The 15194-nt window shown below is 41.2% G+C and overlaps 1 protein-coding gene across 2 annotated transcripts in view; it reads left to right on the top strand.

The window, feature by feature from the left end:
- Window positions 1-15194, top strand: part of LARS2 (leucyl-tRNA synthetase 2, mitochondrial) — a 243775-nt gene that overhangs the window by 57461 nt on the left and 171120 nt on the right. For both annotated transcript variants that reach the window (XM_075828588.1, XM_075828589.1), the window contains exon 4: window positions 6428-6519. In XM_075828588.1, coding sequence (XP_075684703.1) covers window positions 6428-6519 — 92 coding nt within the window. The remainder of the gene's footprint in view (window positions 1-6427; window positions 6520-15194) is intronic.

Below are 15194 nucleotides of genomic sequence, written 5' to 3'. Positions count from 1 at the left end.
ATTGCATCACTGGGTTGCCGGTATTGAGCGCAGCATCTGAGGGGTTAATCTGCCGGATCGGAGAGTAGCTCCGGTCCTGGCAGTTACAGGAGGGTGCCAGCTGTATAATACAGCTGTCACCCCGCGGTGATGGTGCCGGCTCTGCTTCTGAGCCCGCACAATCACTGCGCCGTACATGTACGGCGCTTTGCGGGAAGCACCTCCTGACAGCGCCGTACATGTACGGCGCATGTCGGGAAGGGGTTAAAGAGGCTCTATCACCAGATTATCAAATCCCTATCTCCTATTGAATGTGATCGGCGCTGCAATGTAGATAACAGCAAAGTTGTTTGTTTTTTTAAAAACAATCATTTTTGCCCAAGTTATGAGCAATTTTATATTTATGAAAATGAGCTTTTCAATGGACAACTGGGCGTGTTTTCTCGTTTTACCAACTGGGCGTGTGTTGTGTTTTTACCAACTGGGCGTTGTGAATAGAAGTGTATGACGCTGACAAATCAGCATCATACACTTCTCATCGTTCCCACCCAGCTTCTTTCACTGCAGACACACAGCTTGACGTCACCCACAGGTCCTTCAACCTTGTCGTCGGACAAAGAAGATACATCGGCTCCAGGCGTCCAAAAGGTTAATATTCTCATCTCTAGGGAGTTTGCTATGCTTACCTGCACATGGTGATGATGCTGCAGATTCAACTGTACCCTCTGTCGCCTGGAGCTGATGTGTCTTCTCTCTTCCGACGCCAAGGTTGAAGGACCTGTGGGTGACCTCATCGTTCCCACCCAGCTTCTTTCACTGCAGACACACAGCGTGACGTCACCCACAGGTCCTTCAACCTTGGCATCAGAAGAGAGAAGACACATCAGCTCCAGGCGACAGAGGGTACAGTTGAATCTGCAGCATCATCACCATGTGCAGGTAAGCATAGCAAACTCCCTAGAGACGAGCATATTAACCTTTTGGACGCCTAGAGCCGATGTATCTTCTTTGTCCGATGACAAGGTTGAAGGACCTGTGGGTGACGTCACGCTGTGTGTCTGCAGTGAAAGAAGCCGGATGGGAACGATGAGAAGTGTATGATGCTGATTTGTCAGCGTCATACACTTCTATTCACAACGCCCAGTTGGTAAAACGAGAAAACACGCCCAGTTGTCCATTGAAAAGCTAATTTGCATAAATATAAAATTGCTCATAACGTGGGCAAAAATTTTCGTTTTTAAAAAAAACTAAAAACTTTGCTGTTATCTACATTGCAGCGCCGATCACATTCAATAGGAGATAGGGATTTGATCATCTGGTGACAGAGCCTCTTTAAGCACTGGCACAAACAGAGTTACCCATTCTAATTACTAAGGAGCTAAAAATTTGCTAATTAATCATTTATGAGTTGTGTACCCCATTATGGAGAACCAATGTTTTCTCTCATATAAAGAACTATTGAGGCATAGATTCATACACGCCTCCAGCACTTTCTTTCTCAACCCAGCTTCAAGGGGTCCTTGACCCCGATTTGGATCACCATATTCAATCAAATTGATCATAGGTCCCTTGACCAGTCTATCCGTGCTACAAGGAACTTGTTGAATGCAAATATAGTATCCTGAAAGCTGTAGCTACAAAATAAATCCAAATTAATGTTTTTAATAAAGTAGATTCATGCAGTTTATCTGATTTATAAAACACATATACAAACCATTCTTTTTTTTATATGATCAGATTTCACTAATCTAGTTTTGTTGAATATACTCATTATATTTTATCTGCAAGGAAGCTCAACTGGCATCTGGCATCCCCAAACTAGATTTGTGAGTGCAGAAGCCATGGTATCACCTGCCCTTTTCAAATGTATCATGACTGGACTCACAGATGCCAGAATTGCAAAGCAATCACAGTGGAGTTTTTATATTATATCATCATTGAGAAGGGAATTTAACAGTGTAAGCTCTGTTCACATCGTGTTCAGGGCTGACATTCAGCGTGCACATTTGAAAATGCCCCAGACTATATCCCTAATGATATTCCATAAATGTCATTTGTTGTAATACACTTTTAAAGGGAATTTGTAACCAGCATTTCATCTATTAAGCCAGCAATACCTGGTGGAAGTGGATGAAAAATCATTTCTATGTAACCTATAATTATCTTCTAAGTTGGCTCCGTACCTTAAGTATTCAATTTTTTAGTGTCCCACACCGTATGCTAATGAGCATAAAAGAGTCATATCTTCGGTTGAAAAGAGTTATATCTACATTCCGCAAGCCTTTCAGAGTTTACCCCGCCTCCTTACTTTTGATTGACAGCTCTTCGCCACCCCCCAGCACACGCAATATCCCACGCTTTCGCAACGATGTCCTGTACTGGTGCATGCGCACAACAGGACACCATAGCGGCGCATGCGCAGTAACTAGATTTGAGGCCCGGACGAAGCAGGGAATGGTGTCGGATTATACATGACGGGCGTATGCGTGCTACCTCAGACGAGATTTCGGTTTTCATGGTGGTCCAGTTTTCGGCGGTGGGCGGACATAAGAAGAACAATGGACGAGAGTGACGGATTATTACCATAAAAGGCGCAAAATGTTTGCAGACCGTTATTTACGGTTGAAGGAGGAGTTTAGAAAAGGGGATAATGGCAGTGAACTTTTGACAGCAGCGGCCAGCGAGAGGTGAGGAGAGTTCAATAGGTGAAATGCTGGTGACAGTTTGGTGACAGTTTCCCTTTAAAGTTCTGTGTGGAGTTGGGCTGGAAAAAATAGTTGATTATGCTTACTATTATATTGCTATCCTTAAAAAATAATAAAAAATTTAATTATACTATTTCTTGCTGTATATGAACAAGTGTTTTCAAAGATATTGCTCTATTATGCTCAGAAAATACATTGTGTTGCTATGTTATTATTATTGCTCCCTTGTTAATCTATGGGTAATATTATTGTTTTTAGCCAAAGCTCTATAGTATTTCCTATTTATATGCAACAAATAGATTGCATTTTATAAGAAAGGAAAATGCACATTGAGCACTATGGAGAAATTATGTTCTGAAACTCATAGCAGCTTTTAGCACTAAGGATTACACTAAGGAAATCTGACGACTTGTTGATGTGGGTTATACCATATAATTACACTTACGGTACATTATGATATTAAAGGGGGTTCTCGACATGACATCCCTTTGTTCTATTGATGACGGCCCGGCTTCATAAACCTCCGACCATCGGTTGTTCTCACCGAGGGGAAGGTCTGGCCAGCCATACATTTAGCTGCAGGAAAATGTTGGGTCCCTCCATAGTTCATATGCTGGTCACTTCAGAAATTATTTGAGAACGTAGCTCTAATAGAAAATGTGGGCTTACTGGCTAAATGGAAAAATGTCAAGCTGTCTTGGCATGGAGGATCGGGTGAAGTAACTCCAGTGTTTTCACAGAAATGGCATAGACAAGGCAATTCAGCATTGATTGCCTTGAACATAATTTTTTCATGATGGAAATATATTTAATGGTATAGTAAACCTTATGTCTATTTTACTCAGCTTGTGTATTGTTTCTTAGTTCCAGGGCCAGTATTGAGTGGAAACAAACAGGGAATTGCTCAGTCTTGACCTGCCGTTGACTTATTTTTCTGAGTTTTTGTAGTGTTGCTTCTGAGGTTTCTAAAGAGTACAACAAAATCTTAATGGAGGGTCATTGATCTATCAGGGCTTTCTGAAAGGAAATGTATCGTTAGAAAATTATATATCTTTTAAGTCAGATTTTTATTATACATTTTTATTTTTTATATATTACTGTAGATATCGAAATACTCCAGTAGTCATACCGGCTGCTGAAGCACATACACAATAGGATGACATTTCCTGCTTTCTTCAGCTAACGTGTCAGTTTTGCAGTCGTAGCTAGACTTTCCTTCACCCGGGGGAAAAGATTTGCCCTTCCACTGTAACACACTCTTTACTATTATGGATTACAGCATCTGCTGGGACACCAAAGATTACAATTGCTGCTAAAACTTCAGAGATTATAATGGCCAATAAATACATTTACATTTCCTTGGCGCCACATGCCATAAATGTACAATGCTGGAAGTTTGTGCTTAGTGCCTGATTCTGTACATTATTGGTGCTGTGATTGCGGAGGGAGACGGCAACAGAAAACGCAGATCCTCTCCCTTTAACTTTTGTGATGCTGTAATCAACTGCGATACCAGCATCACAAGGGGAGGTTTCTTTGGTACTTGAGTGCCAGCCCTGGCCATTATTACTAATTATAAGCTGTTTTGAGAACAACAGGGAAAAACAAAAACATACAGTTCGTCACATTCATCAAAACGCAGTTTTTTAAATTTCCTGACATTTAATCCTAGTACACATTCCCTCTCTTAGGTCAGTTAGGATCACTACTACATTTCAAGAATAATACTAGAGACAATGACTTATTCCAGCTTTCATTTCTTTAATCATATTCCCAGTGGCTCAGAAGTTTACATTCACCAACTTGACTGTACGGTTAAACAGCTTGGAAAATTCCGGAAACTGATGTCATGGCTTTAGAAGCTTCTGATAGGATAATTGACTACATTTGAGTTAATTGGCGGTGTACCTGTAACAGTATTTTAAGTCCTACCTTCAAGGCCTTCTCACCTTTGTGCTTGACATCATGGGAAAATCAAAAGAAATCAATTTCCAAACACCTAAAGGTACCACGTTCATCTGTTCAACCGATAATATGGAAGTTTAAACATCATGGGAACACGCAGCCATCATACCATTCAGGAAGGAGACGCGTTCTGTCTCCTAGAGATGAATATTCTTTGTTTTTGCGAAAAATACAAATCAATCCAAGAACAACAGAAAATGACCTTGTGAAGGTGCTGGAGGAAACGGGTACAAAAGTTTCTTTATCAACAGTAAAACGTGTCCTATATCGACATGACATGAAAGGCCGCTCAGCAAGCAAGAAGCCACTACTCCAAAACCACCATAAATAAGCTAGGTTACAGTTTGCAACTGCACTGGGGACAAAAAAATGTCCTCTGGTCAGATTAAATAAAAATGGAACTCTTTGGCCATAATGACTTCGTAATGTATGGAGGAAAAAGGGGGAGGCTTGCAAGCCAAAGAACAGCATCCTAACAGTGAAGTTTGGAGGTGGCAGCATCATGTTGTGGGGGTGCTTTATTGCAGGATGGACTGGTGCCCTTCACAAAATAGATGGCATTATGAGAGGGAAACTATGTGGAGATATTGGAGCAACATCTCAAGACATCAGCCAGGAAGTTAAAGCTTGGGTGCAAATAGGTCTTCCAAATGGACATTGACCCCAAGCATACTTCCATAGTTGTGGGGGTAATGGAGTGGCCATTACAAAGCCCTGACCTCAATCCCATAAAACAGTATTGGGGAGAACTAAAAAAGCATGTGCAAGCAAGGAGGCCTACAAATCTGACTCAGTTGCACTAATTCTGGCAGGAGGAATGGGCCACAATTCCAGCAACTTATTTTGAGAAGCTTGTGGATGGCGACCCAAAACATTTCACCCAAGTTTAAATATCGGGCACCAAATATAACGGCACCGATCTCTAAATAATGGAGGAGGGTAGGAAAAAAATTTAAAGTGCCCCAGGGTTTGTGCAGCCCTGCCCATTACATACTGCACTCAGCTGTACATGTATGGGGAGGTGAAAGTTTCTCTTTTTTAACCTGCTCTGGAAAAGTGAAAGCAGCTGTAAAGGATCTGCCAGGCACAGCTTCGGGGTTAACTCCCAGAACTAATCAGTCAGCACCTGAGAATACATCCCTGAGACTGACTCCTGCTTCCACCATTCAGGCTGGCAGGCTTAGGAGTGGGAGAGCCTATCGTAACCTGGCCAGACTCAGCTAGCTCCCGCCCTCGGTCTATTTAAGCCTGCACTTCCTGTCCCTCGGTGCTTGTTATTGCTTGTGTTTCCCTCCTTGTGGTTTCCTGGCCCAGCTACAGCTCCTGCTATTTTTGATCCTGCTCCATACAGACCCTGGCTTACCGACTACTCTTCTGCTTTTCATTTTGTACCTCGCACACTCCTGGCTTGACTCGGCTCGTTCACCACTCTGGTTGCTCACGGTGTTGCCGTGGGCAACGGCCCCTTTTCCTTGCTTGTGTTCCTTTGTATGTTTGTCGTGTTTGTCGTGCACTTACTGAGCGCAGGGACCGCCGCCCAGTTGTACCCCGTCGCCTAGGGCGGGTCGTTGCAAGTAGGCAGGGTCAGAGTGGCGGGTAGATTAGGGCTCACTTGTCCGTCTCCCTACCCCCTGCCATTACAGCAGCACTGTGATTGGTGACTATGGACAAGTTTTTCTATTAGACAATTTTGATAAATGAGGCCCACTGTCTTGCAGTTATGCTACATTGGAATAGCAGGATTCCTATTTTATTGTTTTGCCTTTTTCGTCTCTCAGGTCATTAATCCAATGGGCTGGGATGCATTTGGACTGCCAGCTGAAAATGCCGCTATTGAACGAGGTTTGAATCCTGATACCTGGACAAAAAGGTATTAACTTTGTTGTGCTAATTTGTACTGTTATCTCTTGTTCTAGCAGCAATAAAGATAGAAATTGGATTTCATAAATGTGTTTCTAGAGCTGGTCTTACATGGCCCGACGTGGGCCATGAAAACGAGTGCCAATCAACAAGACAGCTCGTTGAAGAGGCGTATTGGTGGTTAAAGATAAGTTTCTGAGTTAAGCACTTACTTATATAAATCTTAAAAATGCGTATTACTTAGGAGACGCATACCTTTTTTCCCCCTTTCAAATGGACTTATGTAATGTGCAATTTGTACCACGGTAAGGTCTAACATATGTAAACATTCTGCTTATAGAACAAAGGTAATTATGTCTTGATTGCAGAATTGTCATAATTCCAGCCTTTTTGCAGACTTCCAGATTATGTATTCTACTCTGGTGATTGCATTCCAATTTGTAAGTTGTATTTTACATTGTTACAGGTTATGCGTTAAACAGGATTTTTTGGGAACAAAGGTCCAGAACTGCAGCCATTTATCTTTTGAGGATTAGCTCAGCTCTGTCAGATACAAGCTAGATATAATGAAAGACCAATTATGATGTGTCATATTATTTATATGCTGTAATGTATTTTCTTCAGTTAATAAGGTGATACTCAATGGTACATTTTATCAAGTGATTTAGAGATGTTTATCTCACAGTACACTAGATGGGATACGCTAGCTTGAAATATATTGGTATGAATCTCACCAGAGAAGTGGATCCTTGCCCCGCAATTGGTTTGATGCTGGTTAAACTGGTGCACATTTTAATAAATCTCCAGAGAAGTGGATCCTTGCCCCGCAATTGGTTTGATGCTGGTTAAACTGGTGCACAGTTTAATAAATCTCCCCATTTGTCACCACCACAAAAAGGCTTGGTTTGGATTCCTAGGTCACCAATTGGTGGCAGGTGCGCTGTTAGAATGTCTAGAGCAAAGCCAGAGGTCGATACCAGGAGAGCGGATAAGGGTGCAACAAACCAGAGGAGAAGACTGAGACGTAACCAAGGGATAAGCCAGGGATCAACAATCAGGAGGAACGACAGCAAGTACCATGTGACGGAACAAGATGGTGCAAGATAATGGCGTAAATTCAGATGTGAAAGTCTAGGCTAGTAATAAGAAAATGTACCCTAACACGCACGTAGTTGGTCCATCGTCACATTCAAAGAGCTATACCTTTTTTATTTTTGCGTCGATATAGCTGTATAAGGTCTTGTTTTTTTGCAGGACAAGTTGTAATTTTTAATACCACCATTTTTGGTTTTTATTGGTACCATTTTGGAGTAGATGCAACTTTTTGATCACTTTTTATCAAACATTTTTTAAGGCAGTATTCAAAGAAAACAGCAATTTTTGCAGTGTTTTTTATTTTATTTTTTATGACGTTCCCCGTACGGGTTAAATGATGTAATAACTTTATCGTTTGGGTCGTTACGGATGCGGAGATCCCAAATATGTGTAACTTTTTGTTACTTTATTTTGTTTTTTAATAATAAAGCAGTTTGTAAGGGGAGAAAGTGGGTTTTCCATTTTATTTTTTGTTTTTTACTTTTTATTAAACTTTTTTACTAGTCCCACTAGGGGACTGCACTATGCGATCCTCCGATCACATTTATAATACACTGCAATGCTTCTGTATTGCAATGTATTACTGCCTGTCTGTGTAAAACGGACAGGCAACTGCTAGGCCATGCCTCTGACATGACCTAGCAGGCATACAATACAGGCAGACTTGGGGGCCTTTATTAGCCATAATAGCGAATTTCTGTTTGTCGTCCTCTATAGGCATCCAAACACCTGAACTATTTGACCCCAAATTTGACATGTAGGTACATCGGGTGTTCAGGAACGTTTTCGTAAAGATCCCAACCTTGCCGTTGTTCTCTGTTATCAGCCGTTATAGCGAATGTCTGTTTGCTTTCCTATATAGGCATTCAAAAACCTGAACTATTTGAACCCAAATTTGGCACATAGGTACATCAGGTGCTCAGGAAGGTTTTCGTAAAGGTCCAATCCTTGCCATTCTCTGTTAACAACCATTATCACATGATCACGATCCAATACTATAAAAGCGAATACAGACATTCGCTTTTATAGTAAAGATGTTTTTATCTGGCAGTAACAGGTAGTGCACTTTACAAGATAATCCCAGATGGGAAGCTACAGGGGAGCGGTTACCCATAGCAACCAATCAGATTACTGATGGCCAGGAGGAAAACTGCATTACTAGCTGCAGAGATACCTCTTGCCCAACTGCAATCTGATCAAATGCGTCATACTGCTGCTTGAGCTGCTGCAACTCCTCAGCAAACTGGTTTTCTCAGCGACAGATCAGACAGGTGGCTCTCAGAAGTGCAGACTCTTGCCCAAACCCAGGCCAGTCAGCAAGCTGATCGAGCGCATCATGTTCAGCGTGCTAATTAGTTGTCTTTCATATATGATTCTGTTTTCAATTATGATCCAACCATGGTCTATGGCCAACTGGTAATAAAACTGCCAATGTTGTTAGTCAACAGGCTCGTGACGAGTCTTTAGGGCTTGTCCGCACACAATGGAACTGCTGCAGAAAATTTCTGCAGCAATTCCGTTGAAAGTCAAAGGCTTGCCGCTGTGGCAAAAATGCACCATTACCTGCAGTTTTTACAACAGAAAATATTGTGGAAATGAATGCGGTTTTCCCAATGTTAGGAGATGGAGACATCTCTGAAAAACGCAGCAATTCTGCACACTTTCCATAGCAGGAATTGACATGCTGCGGTCCGAAAAATACGCACCATAGGTCAATTTCGGCTCGGAAATTTTATTCAGCATGGGGATGAGATTTGTTAAATCTCATCCACTATGCTGCTACTGTATCCTGCTGCAATTCCGGACCGCGTGGACGAGCCCTTAGACTCATGGGCACCCTTGGAACAAATCCAATAAAAATACAAACAGACAGACCGACACAATATATACGGGCAGCGCCGGGTGCTTTTTCTAAAACGTATGCAAATAAAGTTGATGGGTCAACAAAAGATCAGAATGCGATTAAAAAAATAAATGAAATAAGAATTCAACACAATTGTTCAACTATTTTACCCAAGTAGTGTTGGAAACAGATGTAGGAGCAGGGGTGGAGGATTCCATCAGTTTGGTGCGTGAGTGACACGTGTCCAGCGGTGAATACCATGGATATCAGTTATTTGGGTGCAAGTGGAGGATCACCTATCAGTATCATCTCTAGGAACCAAGTGGTCAGTATAAAGCAGTCTCTGATCATCTTTTGCATATTAGCAGGAATCGTTCAAAGTATCATTCCTTTTGGAGGGATGCCTCCAACCACTCCATTTTCAACAGGAAGGCCAGGTTTGTAGAATTGTCTTTGATTCTGGTGCGGCAATTATTTGTAATAGTTTTCTGATTTCTGGGGTACAATGATACGTATCGGGTCCAAATAGGCAAATATAGCCCAGGTAGGATTGAATGGAGCAAAATTGGTTAAAGAGGCTCTGTCACCAGATTATAAGTGCCCTATCTCCTACATAATCTTATCTGCGGTGTAATGTAGATAACAGTGGTTTTTATTTTGAAAAACAATAATTTTTGAGCAAGTTATGAACAATTTTAGATTTATGCTAATTCGTTTATTAATGCCCAACTGGGCGTTTTTTAACTTTTGACCAAGTGGGCATTGTAAAGAGGAGTGTATGACGCTGACCAATCAGCGTCATACACTTCTCTCCGTTCATGTCCATTTGTATTCACAGCACAGCGTGATCTCGCGAGATCACGCTTTGCTGTCACATATACCCACATTAACGTTACTGAAGTGTCTTGAGAGTGAATATAAATGGACATGAATGGAGAGAAGTGTATGACGCTGATTGGTCAGCATCATACACTTCTCTTTACAACTCCCACTTGGTCAAAAGTTAAAAAACGCCCAATTGGGCATTAAGAAACTAATTAGCATTAATCTAAAATTGTTCATAACTTGCTCAAAAATGATCGTTTTTCAAAATAAAAACCACTGTTATCTACATTACAGCGCTGATCGGATTATGTAGGAGATAGGGCACTTATAATCGGGTGACAGAGCCTCTTTAAGTGGGTAGAGGGGGGAAATCTTTTTTCAAGAGGTTTGCACTAGACGGGACAAACTCATGCAATAAGCCCCCGCCACAGATTCCGTAGCTTTCCACTGACTCAATAGCACAACATGCAGTTCTATTCTGTCACTAAAAAAGATGGACAACATGAAAGTTAATGGGTACCATCGGGCACTGTTGGTTTCAGTCATTCTATTTTTCCCTGCTATTCTGTTCCTCTGACTGAATAGAATAACCGAAAAGCTAGTGCAGTTGTGAATAGAGCCTACGGGTAGAGACACGTGAACCCTACCCACGAACACTAGACTAATCAGTTTTTGACTAGTGTCTGTAGGAGGCAAAAACAACCTGCTTCTCGGGTCTGCTGCAGTTTTTTTTATTATAGATTTTTTTTATTTCTTCTTTTTTATTACAGCTTCAGGGTGGTTTGCAGCCTGGACTTTCTGTCTAGTCAACTCCCTGAGGGTGCTAGGAAACCAAGCAGGTTTTCTGCTCAGCGCTTCTTCCACTGCCTAAGCATCTGTTCTGCTTCCGCAGGTGCAATGCTGGTCACCCTACTGTTGTAATAGGTTACCGAAGAGGTGATCCTGCTTGCACCTATAAACGTCGAAAGGTGAGCGTGTCTACCAGCCGCCCTAATCCCCCACCCCTCACTTCTTCACTGCTTGGTCATGAGGTTATATATGTTGCTTAAAGGGTGCCTCTTTTAATACTGGGTGTGTTCCCTCCGCCTCAGGACCATTCCATGCATGCCCTTTGTCCTGTAGGCACATTGGTGCGCTGCGGCTATTCGGCGGCCTTTTCCCTGTCCACCTCTGTCATGTCCCCTTTCCTGTAGGATGCTCTGCTCACGTGCTGGCTGGTTAAGAGGCATGCCCTGTTTCATCCAATGGCATGTAAGCTCCAGCTTTTTTTTCAGGGCGGTCTCTCAAAGGGCAGGCTTTCAGGAGGCAGTCTAATTCTCTCTGCTCTCAGCGCATGCTTCCCAAAGCCTCCTAGGATTCCTCTAATGCACCCTTCCACCCGGGCCATAGGGGACCCTTCCAGACTCTCTCAGACCATGCGCCCTGCTGCTCCTTTCAATGTCTATTGGAATGACGAAAACAGCCAACCGCATGCTGCTCCTTTCAAAGTTCTCCTCTTTGAGGTCGTTCAGTGAGGAGGAAAGGCACCCCGTTCTAGCGATTGGTGCGGATATCCGCAATGGGGCTTCCAGAGATCAGACACTTATCACCTATCCTGTGGATAGATAGCAATTGTCCATTCTGGGAAAACTATAAATAATGATACTATTATCTATGCAAGATTTCATTTTAGTGGAATGGAAAATCTTTAATGAGCATCTGTCACCGTCTTTTTGAGTTCTAATCAATTTATATATTCTCATGGGAGCATTCAATTCAATGGGAGCACTTAAATTTTTAGTGTCCTATTGAACTGTTTTTCAAGAAATTTTGCTAAGGAGAGAATGAGTCTAAAGCCAGATGTGGCGGATATTTTCTATGGCAGATTTCGGTGCAAATCTGCATGCAAACTCCGCAACAGAATGGGTATTCTGCGGATTCGAAAATTTCTGCACTGATCTTTTCCGCTATATGTGGATGGGGTTTTGAAAAAAAAATATCCACATGTTTTGTACTGTAAGTTATCGCGGATTTTTGGTGTGCGACATTTTATGCAATGTCTAATCATACCCTTAGGCATGCGTCTGTCTTTACATTTTAAAGGCTGGATCATCAGTGATAGCTTTAAGTAATAACTTTCATTGTTCAGTATTGAATGTGAGGTCAAATGACATGTCAATCAGCTGTCAGCTTGTAGAGCAAGATGCTTATGCTTTGCACAAAAAACATAGAAAAGCAGCATTTTGGTCGTAGATACTCTAAAGATGGGCTCTATAGGACTTAGGATAGGCTTTCAATGTTTGATTGGTGGGGGCTGACCTCCGGGACACTGATGTGTTGCCGATAGGTGGGGTCCAAAGTTTGGACCCCCGTCTATCAAACATTGATGCCCTATCCTTCGAATAGGCCATAAATGTTAGAGTCCCATGGAACCCCTTTAAGTATGTGACCCACTCCAGATACAGAGGCGTGACCCAGTGTTATCTCCCTTTGCAATGTCTAAACAAGAAAGAGAGATTTGATGCTGGACTGACCGTTATTAAAAGAGGGAAAAAATTATCTGCAGCAGGATCATCTTTGTAGAATGGTAGTGAACGTGTTCTTGGGTAGGCATTTCTGTTGAGTTTGCGCATTGCTGTAAATGAGAATATAATATATATGACTAACCAAAGTTTGCCACAACTGTAGTGTTGTTTCTCTCTTCACAACCCCAGAAAACATACATATATTTTGGTATTACCAGACTAGCACATTTATTGTAAAGTTTGTGCCAGGTCAGCTGAACCGGTAGATCACAATAACCATACACATGGCCATAGACATTTGAACCATCTTTGGTCTTGAAAGGGTAATTGTAGAACATTTTCTTTATTTTTCTTTAATTTCATTTGCATATAATCTACCAATGTTAAGCTTGTACGTCATGGATCAGTGAATGTACTAAAGATTATGAATTTAAATAATTATTATAGTTTTAATCATTCTAAATAAATTTGCTTTTTTATTTGCCCTAAACCAGATTAAATCTTTCTGTTTGTTTTCAATGCTTATGCTTGATTTCAAATGACTGAGCCAGAATAAAGACCTTCTGGTTTTTTTTTTTTGTTTTTTTTTTTATATGAAGTAAAGTTTAGAGTTTTTATTGTCTTCATGGCACAGTTTTAATACAGAGCAAAGAGAACAATGTCAAATGACTCATTTACAGAGTGCTCTCAGCAGAGTTCACATGCAATGTACAAGTATTGTATATGTTGTCTGGGTTATGGACAGGCACAGCGATTGCAGCAGTGTCAAGCATTGTCCCCGAAACTTTGAGTACAAGATAAAGAATCAAGCTTTATGTTTGGAACCATTGTGTTTCATAAACACTGAGGATCTACAGGACCGTGGGCTCTGAAATATTGACTCAGCATGTTAAGCTGATTTTATTATTTCCTTTTGTAAAGCCAAAAGACATCTTATATATCCTGTATATTTCAAAAAGATAATCCGTGCTGTTTTAGAATATTTGTAACAAAGGTGTCTTTGAGCTAGAGTTTATCCAAACTTGTCTTATAATATGGTCCTGCAAAAATGTAATAATTGAGAGAATAGACATATGTATAACTTGTAGCTCCTGGATTCCTATGGAAAATCTGTAAAAGGGATTCACTACTACCATTTATGGTTGACATCTGCATCAGGAGATTCCATTGGCCAGTCCAGTATTTTTGACAACAAGAATAGTGCCGTCTGCAGCTATTTTCTTTCCTTTAAGAAATAAAAGAACCTTGACAGCTCCATTACAGTCATTGGGATCAAGCCGTGTCAGTTTGGGTTACAAAGCCGTGGCTGACGTTTATATTGGAGGCCATGAACCTGGTGTGAACACAGACTGGTGTGAACTGTGCCTTTTTTTTATTGTTGCAAAAATGTGACAGAATTTACCCTAATGTGACAGTTAGGCACAGTTCACACAGTGTTTTTTTGACGCGGAAACCGCATAAAAAAACGGCCGAAAATACCTCCCATTGATTTCAATGGGAGGCGGACGTGTTTTTTTTACCGCTCTCGGTAAAAAGAAGCGACATGCCCTATCTCCGGGCGTTTACGCCTCTGACCTCCCATTGACATCAATGGGAGGCAGAAAAAGCGTATTTTGCTGCGTTTTTGCCCGTGGCACTCAATGGGCGCGAGCGAAAAAACGCGGCAAGCGGCGTGCAGGCAGATGAAAATCTGCCTCAAAATTGCAAATGGAATTTTGAGGCAGAATTTTCTGCCTGCAAAAAACTCTGTGTGAACCTTAGAGAAACCTAGAAATAGCCATAGGCTTTGATAAAAACACTAGGGCAATTTTCCATTCATGGAATTTGTATGTGTTCTAGATGTAACATCTGTGATCATTTGGTGAAATTAATATTCCAATTTCAAATAGACTACTATAGACAGTCCAAATTCCCTTATGTCCGTTTTTAACCCCTTAAGGACGCAGCCTTGTTTTGGCCTTAAGGCTCAGAGCCCATTTTTCAAATCTGACATATTTCACTTTATGTGGTAATAACGTCGGAATGCTTAAACCTATCCAAGCGATTCTGAGATTGTTTTCTCGTGACACATTGGGCTTTATGTTAGTGGTAAAATTTGGACGATATATTCAGTGTTGTTGAAAAATTGCAAAATTTAGGGAAAATGTATAAAAAAATAGAATTTTTCAGAATTTAAATGCATCTGCTTCTAAAACAGACGGTTATACCACCCAAAATAGTTACTAGTTCACATTTCCCATATGTCTACTTTAGATTGGCATCGTTTTTTGAACATTATTTTATTTTTCTTGGACGTTACAAGGCTTAGAACATAAACAGTAATTTCTTTTTTTTTTTAAGAAAATTTCAAAAGCCTTTTTTTTAAGGTACCTCTTCAGTTCTGAAGTGGCTTTGAGGGGCCTATGTATTAGAAACCCT

The sequence above is a fragment of the Rhinoderma darwinii genome, chromosome 5 (assembly GCF_050947455.1).
Source record: "Rhinoderma darwinii isolate aRhiDar2 chromosome 5, aRhiDar2.hap1, whole genome shotgun sequence".
In the NCBI taxonomy this organism is placed as follows: Eukaryota; Metazoa; Chordata; class Amphibia; order Anura; family Rhinodermatidae; genus Rhinoderma; species Rhinoderma darwinii.
Note: the sequence above shows the minus strand (reverse complement) of the source record. Positions and strands in the feature narration are given on the sequence as shown.